Below are 13,788 nucleotides of genomic sequence, written 5' to 3' on the forward strand. Positions count from 1 at the left end.
GCCTTGACCAGGTTGCTACCTTAAAAGGAAAGAGGGCGTTGGGCTTTTTTTTAAATGTTTTCCTCTGACATTCTTTTTAACCTGATCTACACTTCACAGGGTCAGGAAGCAATGCCAAGTGGCAAGACAGTATTAGAAATTCTATTTTGGGAGTGGGATGAGGTTGGTGGGAAGTATCAAGGAGGCTTGGATGCCATTCTAATAAGTTTAGATATTCTCAGGGCAATCAGGAACCATTGAAGGTTTTTAAATCCCATTATAAAAAGCAGTTCTTTTAGGGGCTGTGGATTTAAAAGTTGTATTCGTTTTCTATGGCTGCTGTAACAAATTACCGTGAACACCTTAAATCAATAAAATGTATTACTTAAATCCATACAAATTTATTATCTTACAGTACTAGTAGTAGGTCAGAAATTTGACAGATTTCACTGGGTTAAAATCAAGTTGTCAAGGATTGTAGGACTAAGGTCCCCATTTCTTTGCTACTTGGTGGCTGAGGGTCATTTCCAGTTTCTAGAGACCGCTCATGTTCCTTGCCTTGTAGCTCCCTTTTTCCATCTTCAAAGCCTGCAGTGGGGGTTAGGTCCGTCTCATGCTTTGAATCTCTTCTGTTGTCACGTCTCTCTGGCCAAATATTCTGCCTTCCTCTTCCACTTTTAAGGGCCCATGTGATTACATTGGTCCCACCCAAATAATCCAGGATAATCTCAACGTCCATAAGCATAATCACATCTGCAAAGCTGCATTTTCCATGTAAAGTAACATATTCATGGGTTCTGAAGATTAGGGTGTGGACATTTTTGGGGGGCATTATTCTGCCTGACACAGACGTCATTAAAGTATAGATTGTATTTTAAACCTTGGGAATAGAAAGTATTACTCAAGGATAGTGTGGGGTTGTTTCCTGAATCTTCATCTGCTGGGACATTACTTTAACCTTCCTTGTCCTATATGACCAAATCTCTTGGGTATCCTGAATTCCTCTATCACTTCCCGATCTGGGATACCTGGAGAGATGTTTTACCAAGTTCTCAACCAGAGGACTGGTACCTGCTTTCTTGACCTTGTTAATCCCATGGTCTGAGGCCAAACCCAATTTCTGCCCTTCTTTCACCTCCTCTCAGCTATCTCTACCTCTTAAGCTCTGCTGCTGCCCTGATACTGTGTTCTCCTTGGATCTAAATGACTTCTTCATCTTGCTCTGGAGCTGCCAGGCCTCCCTTTGGACTTGACTTGTGATTGTTGTCACTGTCCTGACATTTCTTTTCAACCTCCTACCCATCCACTAGCTCTCTCCCTTCAGCCTGCTGCATTTTTGGGAGAGTTTATTTCAGTACCCAAGATCTGAGACACAATTGAGAGCTTCAAGCCCTTTGAATGTTAAGAGAGGTAGCAGGAAAACAGAAGCCAGCGTCTGTTGTGATGCTATGGACTTGCCTATAATTTCGAGGCTAAGAGCACAGGGCTGAAAATCTGACATTTTGGGGTTCCATTTCAGGTTCTGATATTTACCAGCTATAATAATGTTAAGTAATCTATATTAGTCTCAATTTTCTTATTTGTAAAGTAGGAATAAACGATAACCTCAAAGGCTTGTTATAAGCATTAAATGAGATAATGGATATAACCCAGTACAGTGTAGAAAGTGCTTATTTCATGTTTTGTTCTTGGTTCTTCAGATCATTATGGGATGTGGACAGAGACACAAATAAGAAAACATAGGATACTGGTGTGATACATCCAAATATTTCTATTTGGATGTTTTATTTTGAATTTGGGGAAAGTTGCGGTTAGTATTGTCAATGGCAGAGCCACTGGGATGCAGAGGGAGTAGTATGGTCTTATTTGTCTTTAGTGACGTTCTCAATCCAGGTGATATATTTCTGAACATTGGTGTAGATGCCCACATCCCCTTCCCTGAAGTGTCCGACCTCGATCCCCTGTAGCTTGCCTTTGCAGATGACAGTAGCAACGGCCACCTCCTACAAGGGATCATGCAGAGAGAGGGAGAGAGACAGACATGGTCAGATCTTCTCCCTATAGGAGCCCTCTCGTCCGCGATGTGGATGCGCCCTGTCTAGAGGTAGCATGCTGCATCAGGAAAAGAGCAATGAGTTGGGAGACTGGAAGCTTGAGTCATTTATCTAGCTTTGTCGTAACTAATCTTGTGTGACATTGAGAAAGTCAGAGAAAAACCTTGCTAGAACTCACATGTAAAATGAGTCAAACTCCATTTGTTTGAACTGGTGAAGCCAGTTTCAATTTGTGAAAAGTTTCAGTTAATTTTTTAAAAGCAATGCCCGTTTCATAGTTGCATCTATGAGAATAAAAACCTAGCAAAGTGTTATTAACTCTAGATACTGCGTGATGCCCCTTTAATGAATACAGACATCTCTAAGGAGGGCCCTTTACTGAAGGTAATGGGGGGCTTTGCTGCAGCCGTATCAAATTTTCAAAAAATTATGAAGCTGTGGGCTTTCAGTTTTTTAAATATCACGATTAAATAGTTAACTGGACATATATAATACAAGTAAGTGAAAGTTGAATAGAGAGAAAAGATTACCCCAAAAATTCGACTGAGCACTTCCACAAATTTAACGCATATGGAGTTTCTGTGGCTTTTTCCTTGTTCGGTTTTCTGGCAGTCTGCATCAGACATCATGGGGGCCTCCAGGTTCTGCCTTAAATCAGGGTGTCTGCCTGAGGGAAGACAGGAATAAAAGAAACCTTCCTGTTCACAATTTTTTTTTTCACAATTGTTATTTAGTGCTCCAATTACCACCTTCTATTTCAACTGGTGTTTTGTGTGTGTCTGAAGAAAATAATGAGACAAAGGGAAGACATGATTTTGTGCATGGTTAGGAGAGTTAAACTTGAGGATTTTGAAATAGCCTTTATGTCCCTTTAAAAAGCAGAGTTTTCTTTCTTCTCTGTGTCTGTTCTTGGAGGCATAAGAGGTGACCTGACTCAAGTTCTCAGGTGTCCTCCACATGTTAAGTGAGCCAGTATGGGAGAGGGGAGCACAGACTCTTTAACGTGAATTGTACCTCTGACAATCAGGAATGGCGTGGCCTCTGTGCAGAGTCAGGTGGCCTGGTGGCCCCCTCTGCCAAAGCTCTGAAGAAGCAGTGGAGCGTTGGTCACCCTGGGAAGGGAGGAGCTTTGGACTTCTGGGAGGGTCTCTTTTTGTCAGACCACTCATATAGTATCTCCCTTTGGTCTCCATCCATTCTACTCCCTTCTCAGCTATACAGACATGGGTGCTCCTCTTCAGGGATAACTGATGACCCTGGTTTTCTGTGGGAGGTGCACTCACCGCTGTTGTCTTGGCTCCAGTCCAAGCCTGAAAGCATACAGATGGTGCCTGGCTTGACGGTGCTGGTGGCGAGGGGAATGGGCTGGACTTTATGGTTGAGGATGGCGGGCTTAGCCAGCCTAATGAGCATGAGGTCATCCTGGGGGGAACTATGACTGTAGTTCCAGTAGCGGACAATCTGGATAGGGTCAATTATCTGCTCTGTCCCATCTCTGATTCTGATCCTGAGATTTCCCAGCATCACTTTCAGGTTTCTGGAGGGATAAATGGTTGGAAGTAATCATCATCATCATCGTCATCATCATCTAAGCTGATGTTGAATGTTATAGTGTGCCAGATACTTTGCCAAGGGCTGTATCTGGATTCTGGATTACGTCATTTACCACTCACAACAAATCTGTGAGGTGGATTCTATTTTGAATCCCCATTTTACAGATGAAGTAACGAACGGAGGCACATAAGAGTATTCACCCATGTCACACAGTTGAGTGGTGGAGCCTTTAACCACTATGTTTTTTTATGTAGTGTCCTTAATGTAGTGGAGAAGAAAAGGATGCATGGCATAGAAATACTATTTTCCCTCCTTTCCAGCTCCAGCCTATCAGATTGGGTTATTTCCATTCTGGTGGAGGTAAGAGAATGAGGTGACTTGAGTGTTGGGTATCTCCTGTTTGCTTCATCAGATCTACTCACAACTCTTTCATCCTGCTCTGTACTTTGGAAGGTGATATATGTGGATTAAGTCAGTGGGCTTTCTGGTCCTCTAGCGTTTGATTGGTATTTGGCCAATAAGAAGCACCAGAAAGTAAGGGGAGGGAGAAGGGAGAGGTTGGAGTATTTATCCTCCCATCTTTCTTCCTGTAAGGTTGCCACAGGGCGTGGCTGTTGGCTGTCTCTTGACCAATGGTTACAGCCCCTATCAGGCAGTCCCTGTGCACAGCGCGCTCTCTCTGTCTCTCTCTGTCTCTCTCTCTCTTTCTTTCCCCCTCTCCCCTTGTAAACATTCTCTCCCCGCTGCTTTAGGTCTAGGGGTAGTAACTGCACCTTTCTAATACTAAACGCGGGGGGACTGAACTGTTCCCTGTGTTTTCCCTATAATGAGACCATATCTTTGTCATTAGTTCTTTTTATGAACTCTCCTCAACTTAATCAAATTTGAGTGTACCATCAGTTACCTGCTGGTCCCTTAACTGACAAAACACATTCCTATTGCCAGTAGAAAACTTTAAAAACCGAAGGGAGACTGAGGAGGCATAGTACGTAGAACGGGGCTCCTCAAGAGCAGCACTGCTGACGTCTGGGGCTGGGTACTGCTCTGCGGTGGGGCTGCTCTGTGCGCAGTAAGGTGTTTAGCCGCATCCCTGCCCTGGCCTCTGTTTGCTGGGTAGGCGTCCTTAGCACAGCCTCCCCCGATCCCTCATCCCATTGTGACAGCCAGAGATGTCTGCCTTTGCCAAATGTAGATACCCTGGAGGGGAAGCTGCCTGTACTTGAGAACCACCGACGCAGAATGAGTAGTAGCTGTTGTAGTGGGTAAGGATGCCCAGCACTCACGGTAGGTAGCAGTGAGCAGGCGCCAGCACCCAGCTGCTTTTGATGAGGACACCCACACAGGGGTTGAAGTGAGACTTGAGGTATACCAAATAGGGGGCATGGTCTTCTTTCTGCACGGATGATTGAGCGGGGAAAATTGTCCCTGAGAAGCATATATAAGATGTTCTTAGAACGAATAAGACAATCAACAACTTCCTAGTTGAATAGAAATATGGATGATTTTAAAGAAGTAATCAGTTGGCCAGGAAATGTGAAAATGTTTGACATTTTTTTCGAATCAAAATGTAAATCAAAATGACATAGTGTTTCATCTAATATTTATACTAATCATTTTTGTTTAATATTGGTAATATTCAGTATAAGAAAGTACAATGAGAGAGACTCTCATTTAGTGCTTATAGGAATGGGAATTTATTCTATTTTCTTGAAAAGTGATTTAGAAATGGGCATCAAAAATTGTAAATGGTTCGTCACCTTTGACCTAATATTTCCAAAGCCAAGAATTCTTGATTCTAAAGAAATAATCAGATGTAGACAAAGATTATTAATAAATGTGCTCATTTTAACACTATTTATAGTAGCTAAATGGTTGAAATATGAGTGTCCAGTGCAGTAATGTTGGACACTGAAATACAAAAGTATATGAACAAATGGAACGTCATATATATTAAAATTGTATTTGTAAAGAATATTAAACAGCAAAGGAAATATTGATAACCTTTAAGTTAAAAAATAAAAATGTACATTAATCCAGTAATCTAATTGTCTAAAAACAAGTAAAGAAACAAAAATAAACCATTAAAAATAAATAAAGCCTGGGAGTAAATTCAGACAATGCATTAGCATGTGTTGACTGAGGTGGGATTATGAATGATGTTTATTTTTTCTGCTTTTTAATATTTCCAAATTTTCTAGTATGAACATGCAGTGCTTTTATAAATGAATTATGTTATTAAAAAAAAAACTAGAGGGCTTCCCTGGTGGCACAGTGGTTGAGAGTCCGCCTGCCGAAGCAGGGGACGCGGGTTCGTGCCCCGGTCCAGGAAGATCCCACATGCCACGGAGCGGCTGGGCCCGTGAGCCATGACCGCTGAGCCTGTGCTCCACAACGGGAGAGGCCACAACAGTGAGAGGCCCGCGTACAGCAAAAAAACAAAACAAAACAAACAAACAAACAAAAACTAGAGAATAAAGAGGAGGAAGGCTGATTCTAGTATCAGAAATATTGTTCTTGTCTCAGCTGCCCTTGGTTCTTATGTTAATCCTCCCCAAGCCCAGTCTTGCACCTCACCACCCCCTTCTCTGTGTGGTCACACAGTTAGAAACCCCAAGGAAAAAAGGGTGGAGTATTATTAAGGGCAAGAGACACTGACCTCTTGTTCTAAGTGCTTTACATGGATTTATTTAATCTTCACAATGACTCTATAGTGTAGGTAGTAATATCCCCATTTTGACTGTAGAAACTGAAGCACAGATAGATTAATTAACTTGTCCAAGCTCACACAGCTGATTTGTGATGCAACCTAGGCAAGGCAGGGTGTGGTGGGAAAGGCCTCACCAGCAAATTCTGCCATCAGAAGAACTTCATGGTAGTCAGGAAGTGTAGGACATAGGGCCCTAGCATTTGATCTTTTGCTCCCATGTTCTCCATTCCCTGCATCCTGAGTCTCTAAGCTTTTGAACAAGGGCGCATATCAGATGTCAAAATGAGTACTCTGTCCTTGTGACTACACTAGGCTTGCCCACTGTGTGATGAAGCCCACATTTTGGAATAACCAGGGTGGAACACTCACTGTTGAGCGTTCTCTGAGGCAGGTGTACACCATAACCTACCCCATAGCTTAGCACTGGGGGCTCAGCCTGTCCCGAGAGCCTTTGGAGTCTGAGAGGGGAGACCCCTAATTATGCTTCTGACAGTTTTTCTTGACTCTTCTTTTGCACCTTCCACACATCCTGCCTCTGCCTCACTCCATCCTATATTAATCTGTGCCTTATAGGACAGAGTAGAAAGTCATGGATACATACCAGCAAGGACACTCAAACAGAAGATAAATTTCATAGCCGTCTAACTCTTTCCTTGTGAGGTGCGGAAGACCAGCAGAAAATGGAGCTCTCAGCTCAGTATCTTCCTCAGGAACACCTAGGAGAGTCAGTGGGTATGGTTAGGCATGGGGGCACGCAGTGGGATTGAAAAGCAGCTCTGGGCATAGACAGGAAGGAGGAAGAGGGCTCCAGATAGGCAGATGGAGGCCCTTCTGCTCCAGGGAAGTTGGGGGACTGTGCCTCTATTGGGGTCTCTTAGGGAAGGACAAGGAAGCCTAGTTCCTAGACTTCTGCATCCAGGTCCCTCTATTTGCTGTCCCTAAAAGCCCATCTGCCTAAAAGTAGTTAAACTGTCCGTGGGAAAGGGAGCTCCAGGCTTAGGACTTATCTCCCCATGGAGTTTTTCAGGCCAGGGCTGTGGGGGACAGGATTCTCCACCTTAGTTCATGAAGACAGTGTGCTCAGGTTTGCTCTGAACTCCCTAACAGTTACTTATCCTTTCCTTCAGCCCCTCCCATCTTTATTACACTAACTTCATCTTTCCCAGTGGTCACTATTACATCACTCAGCCATCATCACCAGCTTGGTCTGGCTGTTGCGATCAGCACCTTTGAGCTATGGAAATGTGGAAATGGAAAGCATTCATTGAGTGGTTGTTTTGACAGTTGGAGAATGACTTACATTCTAGGTTACATTAGATCTAGGATCTACTGAATGGCTGGTGACAATTCAGAAGGCAGTACCTCTAAGTGTTTTTTGCCTAATGAAAAGATTTCTCAGCCAATAACAGACTGCCACCGTCGTCCCTGGCTAGTTGGGAACACAAAGAGCAGGGATGCTAATAGTTAACGTTCACTGAGCACTTACTGCATCCCAGGCACTGAGCTAAGTTCTTTACAGACATTGTTAGTGGTGATTTTATATCAGGTTAGTCTGAGATGTAAAATTAATTATGCTTTGTATCATTCTAGCCCCTGAAAGTTTCCTAAACTCATAATCTCATTTCAGTGTCACAGCAACCCTGGAAAGACGAGACAGGGGTGGGGCTGGTATCATTTTTTCTTTTTTCCTGACCTGTAGGTGAAAGACCCGAAACAGAGAATTTAAATGATTTTCTCAAATCACACATGGCTGGAAAGACTAGAAGTACAATCTACATCTTACTACTGGATACCCACCACTTTTCAACCACATCCTCCAGGCTTCAGCTCATTAACCAGCATTCGTGGATCTGGGAAAGCTATACAGTCCCTCACACAAATTCCCTGAAGTGTGGAATGAGAAATTAACATGACACGTACTTTCTTGAACCTCACAATGAACACAGAGCTACATTGGGAGTAGGGCTGGTTTATGAAATATATTTGAGGTTCCTAGACAGGATCGAGTTATGGTGGGGGTGGGATTAGTTAAAACAGGTAAAAATTTGGGAAAGAGATATACTTTACTTTCAGGTTGTTTTCCTAGATCTTTTGGAAAGATTCTGGACCAGGAAGGGAGTTTGAGGCTTGTTCGAGGATGTGAGGACTAAGAACAGAAAAGCAGATTTTCTGGAGGCCTTGGCACTGGGGACGCTGCTACCTGTTGATGAGCTTCACATTGGTATCTCTAGCCCAGAGCTCTGGTCCCACATATACAACTGCCTCCTGGAAGCCATTGTTTGTGTCTCCTCTCAGCTCCTGAAATTGAGCATGTCAAAAGTAAACTCCTTACTCCTCCAGCCTTTCAAATTCATTCTGCTACTTGTTTTCCTTATTTTAGAAGACAATTCTACCTTCCACTTTAAAAAATTTTTTCTGACCACTCAATCCCAAAGTCCATCCTACTTCCCAAAGTCTCTTAAAGCCATCCATATCTTTCCATTCTCACTGCTCTCACCCCAGTCCAGGCCATAATCTTGTCTCACTTGAACTAATGCATGTGCCTCTCTACTGTTGCTCAACTTGCCATTCTTTTACTCAGATTTTGTTTCTAAGGATCAATACTGGAAGGAGAAGCCTCTAAATTACAGACTTGTAGAATCCTCATCCCCAGTTCTCTCACCTGCACTTTCTCCTGCTGTTCAGAATCCCCAAGCAGGATATACCTTCTATCCCTGCTTTGTGCCTGTTAGTTTCCACTACAACCTTATCCTCAGGACAAGATTCAGGCATCAACATGAAGTGTATCCTATTAACCTTGCTGATGATAACTGGTGAGTGACTGAAGGTATCTCATGCTTGATTGGGGCTGTACTAGGAGATGAGGCTGTGGAGCTTTGTTGGAGAGGGAGAGCTGATGGATTAGGAACAGGAAAGTTTGGGAAATAGGTAATATACTAGTCATTTTCTGTACAGGCTCAGTCATTTGTAGAACCTAACTAAAACTTTTTTTTTAATTTAATTTTTATTTTTGGCTGCATTGGGACTTTGTTGCTGTGTGCGGGCTTTCTCTAGTGGTGAGTGGGGGCTACTCTTCGTTGTGGTGTGTGGGCTTCTCATTGCGGTGGCTTCTCTTGTTGGGGAGCACATGCTCTAGGCATGCGGGCTTCAGTAGTTGTGGCATGCAGGCTCAGTAGCTGTGGCTCATGGGCTCTAGAGCTCAGGCTCAGTAATGTGGCGCACGGGCTTAGTTGCTCCACTGCATGTGGGATCTTCCTGGACCAGGGCTCGAACCTGTGTCCCCTGCATTGGCAGGTGGATTCCTGCACTGCTGAGCCACCAGGGAAGTCCTAAAACTTTTATTATGGGCTTAAAACCTCATCTGAATGTCTGATAAATTTTCAGTAAGCTTCTCTCCATAATTAATAGACCTTGCTGGAATTTTGATAGGAATTTCATTAAACCTATCGATCAGTCTGGGGACAATTGCTGCCTTTACTATGTTTAGTTTCCCAGTCCATGAACACAGCATGTTATTCGTTTTCTTTAGTTCTTTGATTTCTTTCTTCAACATTTAAAATTTTTCAGCATAAAGATTCTGTACATATTTTGTTAACTATATGCCTAATTATTTCATTTTCTTTGGAGTGATTGTAAATCATATTGCATTTTTAATTTTAGGTTTCATATGTTCATTGTTAGTATATAAAAGTGTGACTGATTTTTATGTGTTGATTTTGTATTCCCTGACCTTGCTGAACTCATGTATTCTAGGAGTTTTTTGTAGATTCCTTGGGATTTTCTATGTAGACAATCATGTCGCCTACAGGAAGGGACAATTATATTTCTTCCTTTGCAATTGGATTTAATTTTCTGATATTTGTTAAGGATTTTTGTATCTTCTTGATGACAGACATTCTAACAGGTGTGAGATGATATCTCATTGTGGTTTTGATTTGCATTTCCCAATGATTAGTGATGTTGAGTATCTTTTCATGTACCTGTTGGCCATTTAGATGTCTTCTTTGGGAAAAAAAGTCTATTTAATTCCTCTGCTCATTTTTAAATTGTTTTTGTTGTTGTTGTTTTTGAGTTGTATGAGTCCTCTATATGTTTTGAATATTAACCCTTTATCTCTTTATATAGTCTGCAAATATTTTCTCCCATTCTGTAGGTTACAATTTCATTTTGTTGATTGTTTCTTTTGCTGTACAGAAGCTTTTTAGTTTGATGTAGCCTCACTTGTTGATATTTGCTTTTGTTGCTTGTGCTGTTAGTGTCATGTCAAAAAAGTCGTTGCCAAGACCCATGTCAAGGAGTTTCCTCTCTATGTTTCCTTCAAGGAGTTTTATGGTATCCCATTTACAATAGCATCAAAAACAATAAAATACTTAGGAATAAATTTAACCAAGGAAGTGAAAGATCTGTACAATGAAAACTATAAGACTTTGAAGAAAGAAATTAAAGGAGACATAAACAAATTGAGATATCCCATGTTCGTGGGTTGGAACAATGAATATTGTTAAAATTTCCATACTACCCAAAACCATCTATAGATTTAATGCAATCCCTATCAAAATTCCAATGGCTTTTTTTTACAGAAATAGAAAAGAAATCCTAAAATTTGTATGGAATCACAAAAGACCTCAAATAGCTAAAGCAATCCTGAGAACAAAGCCAGAAGCATCACACTTCCTGATTTCAAACTATACTACAAAGCTATAGTAATTAAAACATTGTGGTATTGGTGTAAAAATAGAAACATAGAACAATGAAACAGAATAGTGAGCCTGGAAATAATCCCCTGTATGTACAGTCAGTTGACACTTGACAAGAGAGCCAAGGACACTCAATGAAGAAAGGATAGTTTCTTCAACAAATGGTATTGGGAAAACTGTATAACCACATGCAAAAAAATGAAATGGGAACGCTATCTTACACCACTCACAAAAATTAACTCAGAATGAATTAAATACTTAAACCATGGGATTCCTAGAAGAAAACATAGGGAAGAAGCTCCTAATTGATTTTCAAATGTTGAACCAGTCTTGCATACCTAGCAGAAATCCCACTTGGTCGTAGTGTATGTATAATGTTTTTTATACATTGTTGGATTTGATTTGCTAATGTTTTGTTGAGGATTTTTGCATCTATGATCATGAGGGATTTTTTTGTAGTTTTCTTGTAATGACTTTGTTTTTGTTATTAGGATAATGCTGGCCTAATAGAATGATTTAGGAAATATTCCCTCTGCTTCTATCTTCTGAAAGAGGTTGCAGAGAATTGGTATAATTCCTTACTTAAATGTTTGGTAGAATTCATGACTGAGCTCATCTGGGCCCAGTGTTTTCTGTTTTGGAAGGTTATTGTTTAATCGATGTCTCTAATAGATATAAGTGTATTTTTGTCTGTTTCTTCTTGTTTGAGTTTTGGCAGATTATGTTTTTCACAGAATTCATCTAGGTTTTCATGTTTGCAGGCATAGAGTTGTTTATAGTATTCCTTTATGGTCCTTTTACTGTCCATGGGGTTGGTAGTGATATCTCCTCTTTCACTTCTAATATTAGTAATTTGTGTCCTCTCTCTTTTATTCTTGGTTATATTGGCTAAGGCTTATTGATTTTTCTGATCTTTTCAAAGAACCAGTTTTTGGTTTTGTTGATTTTCTCTATTTCTTATTTTCATTTTCTTTGATTTCTGCTCTAATTATTATAATATTGTAATATCTTTTCTTCTGCTTATTTTGGATTTAATTTGCTCTACTTTTTCTAGCTTCCTAAGGTGGAAACATATTATTGACTTTAGATCTTTTTTTTCTTTTCTAATATATACCTCCAATGCTAAAAATTTCCTTCTCAGCACTGTTTTTCCTGCATCCTCAAATTTGGTAAATTGTGTTTTAATTTTAATTTAGTTAAAATATTTTTAAATTCCTTTTGAGATTTCTTTGACCCATGTGTTATTTGTAAGTAAGTTGTTTAATCCCCATGTATTTTGGGATTTTCTAGCTATCTTTCTGTTACTGATTTCTAATTTAATTGTAGTGTGGCCTGAGAGCAGACACTGTATGTTTCCTATTCTTTAAATTTATTATGTGTCTTGTATGACACAGAATGTGGTCTATCTTGATGAATTTTTCATGTGAGCTTGAAAAAAATATATATTCTGCTGTTTTTGCATAAAGTATTCTGTAATTTTTTTTACTATATCCAGTTGATTGAAGGTGCTGTTGAGTTCAACTATGTCCTGATTAATTTTCTGCCTTCAGCAACCATCCATTTCTTTCTTTTTTTAAAATTTGGGGTATAGTTGTTTTACAATGTTGTGTTAGTTTCTACGGTACAGCGCAGTGGAGTTCCCTGTGCTATACAGCATGTTCTCACTAGTTATCTATTTTATACATATCAGTGTATATATGTCAATCCCAACCTCCCAATTCATCCCACCCCCCACCTTGGTGTCCATATGTTTGTTCTCTACGTCTGTGTCTCTATTTCTGCCTTGCAAACTGGTTCATCTATACCATTTTTCTAGATTCCACATATATGCGTTAATATACGATATTTGTTTTTTCTTTCTGACTTACTTCACTCTGTATGACAGTCTCGAGGTCTATCCATGTCTCCTCAAATGACCCAATTTCGTTCCGTTTTATGGCTGAGTAATGTTCCATTGTATATATGTACCACATCTTCTTTATCCATTTGTCTGTTGATGAGGAACCGTCCATTTCTGATAGAGGGGTGTTGAAGTCTCCAGCTATGATAGTGGATTCAACTATTTCTCCTTTCAGTTCTATCAGTTTTTACCTCATATAATTTGAGGCTCTCTCATTGGGCACATGCACATTGAGAGTGGTTATGTCTTCTTGGATAATTGACACCTTTATCATAATATAATGCCCCTCTTTATCTGGTAACTTTCCTTGCTTTGAAGTCTGCTCTGTCTCAAATCAGTATAGCTATTCCTGCTTTCTTTTGATTAGTCTTAGTATGATATATCTTTATCCATCCATTTAATTTTAATCTATATGCATCTTTACATTTAAAGTGGGTTTCTTGTAGACAACATATAGTTGAGTCTTATATTTTAATCCACTCTGACAATCTCCATCTTTTAATTGGTGCATTTAGACCATTGACATTCAAAAGTGATTATTGATGTAGTTGGATTAATATCTACCATATTTGTTACTGTTTCTTATTAACAATAATAAGAATGTTTGTTTTTGTCTTCCACTCTTTTTCTGCCTTTCGTGGTTTTAACTGAGCATTTTATATGATTCCAGTTTCTCTCCTTTCTTAGCATATCAGTTATACTTCTCTTCTTTATACTTTCCTGTTTTTATATGGTTGCCCCAGAGCTTGCAATATACATTTGCAACTAATCCTAGTCCACTTTCAGATAACATTATGCCGGTTCACAGGTCGTGTGGAGTACCTTATAATAACAAAGTAATCCTAGTTCCTCCCTCCTGTCCCTTATATCATTGCTGTCATTTCACATATATATGTG

General features: G+C 40.2%; 2 protein-coding genes across 2 annotated transcripts in view; one reads left to right on the forward strand and one right to left on the reverse strand.

Moving 5' to 3' along the window:
- SSBP1 (single stranded DNA binding protein 1) overlaps positions 1-13,788 on the forward strand; it is a 68,372-nt gene that overhangs the window by 48,048 nt on the left and 6,536 nt on the right. The window lies entirely within an intron of this gene.
- Positions 1,685-7,086, reverse strand: PRSS37 (serine protease 37). Its single transcript, XM_079931976.1, has 5 exons — positions 6,896-7,086; positions 4,871-5,012; positions 3,313-3,570; positions 2,564-2,696; positions 1,685-1,982 (listed from the first exon to the last, which is right to left on the reverse strand). The coding sequence occupies exons 1-5, from the start codon at positions 6,927-6,929 to the stop codon at positions 1,842-1,844; spliced, it is 708 nt and encodes a 235-aa protein (XP_079788102.1). The 5' UTR covers positions 6,930-7,086; the 3' UTR covers positions 1,685-1,841.

The sequence above is a fragment of the Stenella coeruleoalba genome, assembly GCF_951394435.1.
Source record: "Stenella coeruleoalba genome assembly, chromosome: 9".
NCBI classification, from domain to species: Eukaryota; Metazoa; Chordata; class Mammalia; order Artiodactyla; family Delphinidae; genus Stenella; species Stenella coeruleoalba.

Coding starts and splice junctions, on each gene's coding strand:
- PRSS37 (XM_079931976.1), bottom strand. CDS start 6,929: ATGAAATTTATCTTCTGTTTGAGTGTCCTTGCTG. Junction 5,013..6,895: donor CTGTTTGAGTGTCCTTGCTG/GTATGTATCCAT, acceptor TATGCTTCTCAG/GGACAATTTTCCCCGCTCAA. Junction 1,983..2,563: donor TGCTCAGTCGAATTTTTGGG/GTAATCTTTTCT, acceptor GATCCCTTGTAG/GAGGTGGCCGTTGCTACTGT.